Source organism: Carassius auratus, chromosome 30 (genome assembly GCF_003368295.1).
Source record: "Carassius auratus strain Wakin chromosome 30, ASM336829v1, whole genome shotgun sequence".
In the NCBI taxonomy this organism is placed as follows: Eukaryota; Metazoa; Chordata; class Actinopteri; order Cypriniformes; family Cyprinidae; genus Carassius; species Carassius auratus.
The window spans coordinates 17,620,053-17,631,152 of NC_039272.1; the positions used below are offsets into that span (position 1 = coordinate 17,620,053).

Consider the following 11,100-nt stretch of genomic DNA (forward strand, 5'->3'; position numbering starts at 1 on the left):
ACAATACATTAAATTCTTCTTTAAATCTCTTTAAATTGTATTAAATTCAATATTCTTATTAATTTTCTCCAAAATGTTTCATTGCAAATATGAATTTTATCTATAACATTCAATAGTCTAATATTATTCCAATTGTAAAAGTATTTCTGTTTTCCATTTTTGTTTCAATTTTAGTTAAAGGTATAGTCATTTTAAATATGTCTATAGTATAGCATTTTTTTATTTCAGTTATTTTAGTACATCAAGATACAGTAAAACAAAATAAATATTTAATTTATTTTATGGTTTTAGTTTTGATTAACTATAAAAATATCTTTTCACACCAATAAAAATACAAATAGTTTGTGTTATTTCTCCTTATACATCCTGATTAACACAGGGAAATTTCTTCCTCTTTTCCTGGATTTTTTAGGCTGTTAGCAAACAAACCACAGGATAATTTAAGTGTAATATTCCAGTATAAACAAGCACAACATAATCATAAACACAACTCTAGTCTACTCTGCAACAAACTTTCGCGTTTGCGTAACGCGCCGTGCAGTTTGATCCTTCTGGCTCGCTGTAGTATTGATGTGGCCAAGTCAGCCAGGTTCCACGTCATTCGGAAGGATCAGAATCTCTTCAGACACGGATGCTCACACAGAAGAGGAGAGAGACCTAAGACCTGTTTGAAAGGTAATAAATTGGCAGCTTTACAAAAAAACACGTGAATAAAAGACAGATTTGTTGTTATTTTGAGCTGCTTCGAGCACGGAAGCTGTGGTTGTTTGTGTTTGGTTTGGTCGCAAACTGTTAGCGTGCTAGCTAACGTTACTACTGTAGCGGTGATGTCGAATGACCACGCAAGCAATACTATAACTGTTTAACCTTAAGTCCATTATCAAGATATGTTATTTAACAGCAGTGCTGATATTAATACTCGATTAGTTATAATAACTGCACAATATGGTGCAAATTGGTCTTCTGCCACGGCTGGTTAACTAACGTTAGCTGCTAATTCAGTGAATCCTGTGCAGCCGCAGACTTTTAGGCTTCTGATGGGACATTGATATTAAAAGGAGACCCTAAAATCACCTAAAATGCATGTAGCTATAGTGTTCTTTGAAGTGGTTTGGAATAGCACGTAAATACAAGGTGCGTGAATATTGTAATCATTTAAAGGTGCCTCCTGGGTTTTTGATAATAACAAAAGGTTTTACTTATGAAAAAGAACAATTTATATAGTGTTTGAGCTAATGGTCTGGTCACTTTATGCATATGCATGAACAGAAATCTACCAAACAATATATACCTTATAACGATAAAGTTGTCATGTAATTTACTATTCATTTGAGGTTTTAGTGATGTGTTGCAACCTGTGTTTCAGGAAAACTCATTTTCTCTGAGTGGAGTCTCTTGAGGAGAAAAAGAGCCGACATCATGACAGCCGCGGAGAATGTGTGTTACACACTCATCAACGTCACCAATGACTCTGAACCACCATCGGAAGTCAGCTTGAAAACTGATTTAGGTAATGTTCATGTAGAGTAGTTTATTAAATATAATTACAGCTATTAAATGTACATTTATATAACATACTATTACAATTTAATTGTTAATTTTTTTAAATGTGATTTATACTTATGATGTCAAAGCTAAATTGTCATGAGCCATTGCTCTAGTCTTCAGTCACGTGAGCTTCCGAAGTCATTTTAATATGCTTATTTTTAGCACAGTTGAAAACACTTGTGCTGCTGTTTATTGGACATTTCAAAATAACAGCATTTATTTGAAATAGAAATCTTTTATAATGCTGTACAAGTCTTTGCTATCAGTTATGATCAATTTAATGTGTCCTTAATAAAAGTTATAATTTCTTTTTAAAATATTTTACCTACCCCAAATGTTTGAAAGGTAGTAAATGTGTGTAACAATTTTCTTCTTTTCATTTTGTCAAAACAGAAAAGGGGGAGATCAAAGCCAAGACAGAGGCTTTGAAAAAGGTCATCATCATGATCCTGAACGGAGAGAAACTTCCAGGCCTATTAATGACCATTATTCGGTTTGTGCTGCCTCTTCAGGACCACACAATTAAGAAATTATTACTAGTTTTTTGGGAAATTGTTCCTAAAACTACTCCTGATGGCAAACTTCTTCAGGAGATGATCTTGGTCTGTGATGCCTACAGGAAGGTAGGCATAAAATATGAAACCAAATGTTTATTGTTATTGTAAAGAGGTATATTGTGTATTTCTTTGTTCAAAAATGCCATCTGTGTTCTGCATCATAGGATCTCCAGCATCCCAACGAGTTCATCCGTGGCTCCACCCTGCGCTTCCTGTGCAAGCTGAAGGAATCTGAGCTGCTGGAGCCCCTCATGCCAGCGATCCGTGCCTGTCTTGAGCATCGTCACAGCTATGTACGCCGTAATGCAGTTCTGGCCATCTACACTATCTACAGGTGTGTTGATGGCTCTTTGTATGCACAAGCAAGCAAGAAACAAACATCAAAGCCTTTTTTTGGTTGTTATTATATTTTATATATTTTTAGGAACTTTGAGCATTTGATCCCAGACGCCCCTGAGTTGATCCATGACTTTCTTGTGAATGAGAAAGACGCAAGCTGCAAGAGAAATGCTTTTATGATGCTGATTCATGCAGATCAGGTACATTGTCTTATTATAGTTTTACAAATCATGTTTTTAAGTACAAGAATGTGTATCTCGTGAAACTACATACCTGTTCTTCTTATAATTATTGCAGGATAGAGCTTTGGACTACCTTAGCACCTGTATTGATCAGGTGCATACTTTCGGAGACATTCTACAGCTTGTTATTGTGGAACTGATTTATAAGGTGAGTTGTCTATTAACAATACTTTTCACAGTACTATCTATTTTCACAGGTCATTCTTGTTGAGACCCAACATAGCAGAACTTCAACTTCAGTATAAACCAATTGAATAATACTTAACTCTGACTTAAAATGGGAAAAACGATGCATAACAGTAGCTGACACTTGATCTCAGTTTTTTGGGGGAAATATTTGCTTGTACTGCCACAGCTTGTATTCACACAAAATGACACCAGCTAGCTGACACAATTCATAGAAGGTTTGGAACATCTATTTACAAAGCAAGTATTTGACATATATGTTTTTTTTGTTTTAAATCTGTATGTCTAGTGATGGGAAAGGCTTTGGCCAGGCTAATCCCCAGAGTATAGTTTGGGCTTATATATAAACACGTGTATATATAACATGTGTATATATATATATATAATATATTTTATATAAAATAAATGCTTGGATGTAAATATTTATTACAGTGTTAAACAGTCAGATAACTTAGGCCCCGTCCACACGGAGACGGAGCTTACCCCAATCCAATCTTTTTTTTCCTCCTCGTCTCAAGAAATATCCACGTCCACACGAAACCGCATAATGGTTTCATGCCATACATGCCAGACCAGTATGTGGCGCTGTAATTTTGCCACAGAGATGCATTAAAAACAGAGAAGACTTGGACTATGCTCATAAACCTTGCGCGTGGTACACAAACGAACATGGAACAATACATTTATTAATCAGTGTTAATGTTAGTTAATAAAAAGACAATCGTTCAGTGTTTGTTCATGTTATTGTTGCTGTTACTTGACATAGAGGTGTCTGACTAAGGGGGAGACGTGGGCTGATGACGTCATCGTTTCAGAAAATATACGGATTATGGGGCGGTCACACTGCACTTTTCTCTCCATTCACTTCCATTCATACGCATGCGAATGGATCAGACCGGAAACGGAAGCTTATGCAAAAAATTTCACATTTCGCTGCGTTCCAAAGTTCAAGTTTGGTGAACTCTGACCTGCGAATTCGCATTACGTGAAGATGTGGGACCAATAGAAGATTGATACGTCACTGCGTGACCTCTCTGTACAGAAATTAAAAAATGAAGGAAGCGCTATATAATTTTAGCTGTAGAGCAGCGTCCTGTTTTATATAATACATATTTAAAAGATTATAAAAATTAAAAAAAGAAGCTGCATGGTTTTGTAGTGTCAACAGGAAACCGGAACAAATGATACACTTGAATGAGGACGTTTTATAATTTTTTTATTGCTTAGGGTGTATATATTTATATATAGAGAGATACAGCGAGTACAATATAAGATGCTTTTGACGCAGTCGCAAGAGACACAGTACAAGCACAGATTAATCCATGTTGTGATAATTGAGGAGAGACCGTTTTATCTTGCTCCCGCGCATATTCGCAGCGGCGTCCGAAATAATTTCGCACGTTTAAAGTCTAGTGTGACCGCGCCTTTAGCCGTCCAGACGAAAACGCAAAGACGGCGTATTCAAATGTATCCACTCTGGGCCCCTGTTTCAAAAAATATCGGTTTCACCTGATGAAAAACGCCGTATCCGTGTGGACGAAACGCCTATACGATAAAAAATTTGTGGGTATTCACAGAAACGCGTCTCCGTGTGGACGGGGCCTTAATTAACACACAACTTTTACCACTTTATCTTTACATTTTGTACTCTAGGGGAGGGATTTTACAATCTTAAATGTCCATTAATTTCACACACTTTATATATATAATTTCACACACACAAACACATATATGTGTGTGTATATGTTTTTTTTTTTTTTTTTTAAGTCCACAAAGTTTTTTGCTTTTTTTATGCTATTTTGTTTATTTTTTTGGATGTAATATTTAATGACAGAAATGCTGTCATCAGCAGCACAGTTCTCCCTCTGGTTGATTCAAATTCTAAGCTCTTCAGCTTTACTCACTGCATACTGCAGTTGGCACACATTCTCAGTGTCTTTTCTACATTCTTAAATTTGTTTAGGTCTGCCATGCCAACCCCTCAGAGAGAGCTCGTTTCATCCGTTGTATCTACAACCTGCTGCAGTCGTCCAGTCCTGCTGTAAAATATGAAGCAGCTGGAACTCTGGTTACTTTGTCCAGTGCTCCCACTGCCATCAAGGTACAGCATCTTACTCCACAGTTGTTCTCATATACTTATTCTGCATGGTTGTAAATGGAAGTTGAATGGCATTGTTTGCATGTTCCTTTTGTGTTTCAGGCAGCTGCTCAGTGCTACATTGATCTGATCATTAAAGAGAGTGATAACAACGTTAAGCTCATTGTTCTGGACCGACTGATCGAGCTGAAGGAACATCCTACACATGAGCGTGTGCTGCAGGTACACATGAGTGCATCAGAGACATTCATTCCACAAATGAATCCTAGCAGTAAGCTCATTGCTGTGTCTTATACATAGGACCTTGTGATGGATATTCTGAGGGTTTTGACCACTCCTGATCTTGAGGTCCGCAAGAAGACCCTTCAGCTGGCCCTGGACCTGGTGTCATCCCGCAATGTAGAAGAGGTGTGTGTCAGTACCTTCCATTTCATAAGGATTGTTCACCCAAAAAAGCATCATTTTTTCATGTTACAAACTTTTAAGAAATGCTTTTTTTAAGGGGAACACACAAGAAAAAATGTTGAAATGTTTATTGACATCTCTTTTCCATGTAATGAAGGGGACATAGGGACATTTACGGGGTCTTTAAACAGCCAAAAAGGCACTATAAAAGTAGTCCATCTGATTTAAGTGGTGGTCACAATGCACATTTAGTTCTGTGGACTTCCATTCATATGCATGCACATATGGAAGACCGGAAACTCGCGCTCATGCAAAGAAGTTTCCCATTTTTATACATTTCAAAGTTCAGCAAACTTCTGCTTGTTATATATAAGTTTAAAGTTTTAATATTTAAATAAATGTGCCACAGAGCATGATGTCATATCGTCCCCTTGGAATTATAAGGTTCTCTCTGCATTCTGAGTAGTTTTGAGATATTGAGCTTCAAAGTTTTGGCATTCCAGTTGACTGTGTAGATAGAACCTTATTGTTTTTTTTAAATAAAAATCCCATAATGTATACAACATAAAACAAATCTATCACATAATGTAAATTAGATGTCACAGAATAACAATATGGGAATAACGCAATTGTGAAGAAATGTAGCATTTTATTTTAAGTCTAGTGTGATCACTGATTTACGTGTCATTCTATTATTTTATTTGTTTTTTTCTGTTTGTTTGTTTTTTTCACAAAAAAAAAAAAGAAAAAAAAAAAGCTTGACATCCTGGATCCCTATTTACTCTCTCATTCTATGTCTACCAAAAACTAAACAAAATGTAGTTTTTCATGCAGTGGTAAATTATAATGTCAAATAATCTTTCTGATTCAAGCAAAAGACCTGAATTGTTCTTTTTTTTTTTTTTGCAGCTGGTTATAGTGCTAAAGAAAGAAGTCATCAAAACCAATAATGTGACCGAGCATGAGGACACGGACAAGTACAGGCAGCTGCTTGTTCGCACTCTCCACTCCTGTAGCGTGCGCTTCCCTGACATGGCAGCCAATGTCATCCCTGTGGTACGGCTGTCGAGTGAACACTCTCAACGCTTTTTATGCATTTCAGCTATTTCAAAACATTCATAATGAATGAATTGTTCTCGTCTTTGCTCTTAAATGTACTTTTTGTGTGTGGCCACAGCTGATGGAGTTCCTGAGTGACACTAACGAGGCGGCCGCAGCTGACGTGCTGGAGTTTGTGCGTGAGGCGATTCAGAGGTTCGAAAACCTTAGACCTCTCATCACTGAGAAGATGCTAGAGGTCTTTCACTCCATCAAGACGGTCAAGTAAGAAATGCTACTTAAATGCTTCATTAGAGGTCTGATAAATCCAATTACGTAAATCATCTGTATTAAAAATGAATTGGTCTATTATTCTTGACTGCTTAACAGTACTTTGACATGAAAGAGGTTATAAAAGGAATCATGATGCATTGCAGTGATTTTGAACAAGGAGTTTTCTGTTGCAGGATTTACAGAGGAGCTCTGTGGATTTTGGGTGAATACTGCAGCACTAAAGAAGACATCCAGAGTGTCATGACAGAAGTCCGCAGATCTTTGGGAGAGGTCTGTAGGGCAGCAGTTCATATTGCTGTGTTATATTCAGGGCTCATCATTAATACTTACATGGAACAAGCACCAAATTACAAATCCGTTAACATTTTAATAAACATATTAAGTTGAATGAAATTGAGTCAAAGGCTTTAAGGTTAAATAGTGTTGTATTGGAAAATAAAAATGCTGGTTCTCATGTGTCTGGAAATATTTGGATATTTCATTAATGTGGTTTCCAGGCCTGGAAAATTCTTGAAAATTAATAATATCTTAATAGATCATGGACAGTTCTGTAGTCAGAATAAAAGTGAGAAAAACTTTCTTTGGCTAGGAACTATTATTTTAAGCATGATCACTTTTTTTTTTTTAAACCTAAAAATGAATTTGTCAAAGTGTGGGAGCCCTGAATGTGATAAATGAAAAATGTGATAAGCATTCTTTATTAATGTTACTCCACCTTTCTGTGCTCTCAAACATGAGTTTTAAATGATGATCTTTCTTTATTCAGATCCCTATTGTGGAAAATGAGTTGAAAAAGGAGGCTGGAGAGGTGAAACCTGAGGAGGAGGTCTCTGCAGCTCCAGCTCCTAAGCTGGTGACAGAAATGGGCACTTACGTCACTCAGAGTGCCCTGAGCAGCTCTAGACCATCCAAAAAAGAAGAGGACAGGTCATTATCCCCCTTACTGATACGTTATGGAGATTATGCTCCGAAGTACATCTCTAAATCGTCCCTTTATTCTGTAGGCCTCCTCTGAGGGGTTTCCTGATGGATGGAGACTTTTATGTTGCTGCCTCATTGGCCACCACCCTCACCAAAGTGGCCTTGCGCCACGTTGCTCTTGCAGAGGACAAAAAAAGACAAAATGTAAGTTCATTTTAAACCGGTGACTAAACTTGAATTATTCATGTGTTTATTTGTGGTGGAATTACTGTTATTTCCCTCTCTTTAGTCATTTGTTGCAGAGGCTATGCTGATCATGGCCACTGTGCTCCATCTTGGCAAGTCATCTCTACCCAAGAAGCCCATCACAGATGACGATGTGGACCGGATCTCACTGTGCCTCAAGGTCCTGTCCGAGTGCTCGCCCCTCATGAATGACATCTTTAACAAGGAGTGCCGCAGGTCTCTGTCCCATATGCTCGCTGTCAGACTGGAGGAGGAGAAACTATCTCAGAAGGTAAGCACTTTTCTGCATTGCTTACTTCGTGAAACCAGAAACCTAATAATATGATTATAGTATGCTTATATCCATATGAAGATATAGTACAACATATTGTCAGATCTTTTCTTACAGATTAAAAGATGATCGTTTTTTTATTTATTTGTGACCATTATATTAAATCCTGGTGTTATTTGGTTTTTTTTTTTTGTCCCTTTCAGAAAGAGTCGGAGAAGCGCAATGTATTGGTTCAGGCAGATGATCCGATCTCCTTCATGCAGCTGACCGCTAAGAATGAGATGACGTCCAAAGAGGATCAGTTTCAGCTCAGTCTGCTGGCTGCTATGGGCAATACTCAGAGGAAAGAAGCCACAGACCCTCTGGCATCCAAACTTAATAAGGTTTTTTGAAGATTTTATATGGATCTGTTTGAATCTGTACTGGCATAGGTTTATGAAGATGACCAATAATTGGAAAGGTTGCTTGTAGTTTGTCATCTTTGTCCACCAGAGGGCATTCTGGTTCAACTGATGGAAATTGTTAATGCCTCACATCAGACAGGAGTCTGAATTTTCCACCCATTTCTAGCATCTTACATGCTAGAAATTAACTCCTCGTCTGTATTTCAAATATGAGCTTCTGGTCTTTTTTTAATTTTTCAGTTTCAATTTTTTCAAGTATCAGTTAGATTTACCATGACCAGTCGTTCTCAATCTTTTTGACTCTTAAGGCCCCCTTTGTCCCCAATTTAATTTCTATATATATATATATATATATATATATATATATATATATATATATATATATATATATATATATATATATATATATATATATATATATATATATATATATTACATTTTGAAAGATGTAAGAGCTAAATCAAAATTTTTATTCTATTTAACAAATACATTTAACATCTCCATGTCTATAAATATCAATTTTAAACTTAGTCTACCTTAAGAGCCGTCAGAACCCTAAAATAAATAAAGTTAAAATAAAAAAATAAGAATTTTTAGCTTGATTTTTCTTATTTGAAGTACTTTTACGTCATCTTAAGGCCCACCTGTTTGAAAACCATTGTCCTGGAATGAGCTGTCTCATGTTTTCTTCCAGGTCACTCAATTAACTGGTTTCTCAGATCCAGTGTACGCAGAAGCTTATGTCCATGTCAATCAGTATGACATTGTCCTGGATGTCCTGGTTGTTAACCAGACTAGCGACACCCTACAGAACTGTACCCTGGAGCTGGCAACACTTGGTACAAGTTATTTCTTTGATCCTTAAAGAAACCTTTAATTGTATGTGTTTGGTGCATGTTTTACTGAACGTGTTCTCCAATCTCCAGGTGATCTTAAATTGGTTGAGAAACCATCTCCTCTTACATTGGCTCCTCACGACTTTGCCAACATAAAAGCCAATGTGAAAGTTGCCTCCACAGAGAATGGCATCATATTTGGAAACATAGGTTTGTGGACTATGTGTAGCTGTCCTTATTCATACCTGTACCAGTTTTTGTTGTTGAGGAGGGACCTGGAATAAACGAAACCGCCTGTTTTGCAGTATATGATGTATCAGGAGCAGCCAGTGACAGGAACTGCGTAGTCCTCAGCGACATTCACATTGATATCATGGACTACATTCAGCCGGCCTCCTGCACAGACGCCGAGTTCAGACAGATGTGGGCGGAATTTGAGTGGGAAAACAAGGTGTCTGGTGATTTCTTTTTGCAGATAATGGCTATGTTGATCTCCATTTTGTCTAGAATTTGTTCTGTGTTTTGTTTCCACACAGGTTACCGTCAACACCAACATCATAGATCTGAATGAATACCTTCTCCACATTCTTAAATCTACCAACATGAAGTGCTTGACCCCAGAGAAGGTACCGAACCACTCGATGAGAACAGTAAATTCCTACATTATAATGTGATTTCAGTCATATCTCATGTTTTGCTTTTGTAACTCAGGCCCTGTCTGGCGTCTGTGGCTTTATGGCAGCAAATCTATATGCCCGCTCTATATTTGGGGAGGATGCCCTTGCAAACGTCAGCATTGAAAAGCAAATCCACATGGGACCTGATGCCCCAGTCAATGGCCATATTCGCATCCGAGCAAAAAGCCAGGTGAATTTGACTTAGTGTAATCATTTGTATATTTTAATGGTCCGTTACAAAGTCATATTTTTTTTTTTTTTTAAACAGTCAGTTCTTGAATTTGCCTGTGTAGTTTGTTACTGCATGATTGATAATGCCTCTTTGTTTTTTAATAGGGAATGGCTTTGAGCCTGGGTGACAAAATCAACCTCTCTCAGAAGAGGACCGGCGCATAAATTTCAGAGACTGAGGCCATTGAGTAAAAGGCCGAGATTTGACTAAAAAGTGCTATGGTTACTCCTATGTCTTGTCTTTTCTTCTCTAGTGCTTCTTTTGTGTCTGTCCAGACTACCATACACACGCAGAGCTCTGTGGACAAGATCTAAGCTCTTTAAACTATGTCTAAAGGAGATCACGATTCTTCCTAACTGCTCTAAATGGAATTGACCCTGTTGGTCTCTTTAATCTGTTTCAATAAACATTGCACACCATATATCACGAAAGCGTTTGTATTCTCTTGTTAACGAATAGGGTTACAGCAAGCCTTTTTATGAATTGGGAAAACTCTTGTAAGTAGTCAAGAACAGTCCTGCCCTCAAACCACAGTTGACACAACAAAGGATGTGTTCTCTTGAAGAAAACCTTCAGGAATTTTGAGAATTTTGTTATGGTCTCCTGCCTCTTAGATGACTTAGGCTCATAAGACTTGTGGTCAGCCATAACTTTCATGTCTGTGTAGTGTATAATAATATTAAGGACAAAGGCGTCAACGCTGTGGCCTTGCCCTAAGCAGATTTGGCCTTATAACGATACACATTCTTTTTCAAGTGAATATACGCTACAGTTTAAAGTACAATCAAACAGTAACATTGTGAGGT

At 37.3% G+C, this 11,100-nt stretch overlaps 1 protein-coding gene across 1 annotated transcript; it reads left to right on the top strand.

Moving 5' to 3' along the window:
* The first annotated feature begins 556 nt into the window (after window positions 1-556).
* Window positions 557-10,725, top strand: copb1 (COPI coat complex subunit beta 1). The gene is made up of 22 exons (XM_026211833.1): window positions 557-675; window positions 1,367-1,510; window positions 1,942-2,171; window positions 2,270-2,439; window positions 2,530-2,644; window positions 2,742-2,834; window positions 4,836-4,973; window positions 5,073-5,192; window positions 5,271-5,378; window positions 6,285-6,431; window positions 6,553-6,698; window positions 6,881-6,977; window positions 7,474-7,634; window positions 7,712-7,832; window positions 7,918-8,145; window positions 8,349-8,528; window positions 9,244-9,388; window positions 9,476-9,595; window positions 9,691-9,836; window positions 9,922-10,011; window positions 10,097-10,252; window positions 10,399-10,725. Exons 2-22 carry the CDS (start codon window positions 1,420-1,422, stop codon window positions 10,456-10,458), a joined length of 2,862 nt encoding a protein of 953 aa, XP_026067618.1. The 5' UTR covers window positions 557-675; window positions 1,367-1,419; the 3' UTR covers window positions 10,459-10,725.
* Window positions 10,726-11,100: the final 375 nt, after the last annotated feature.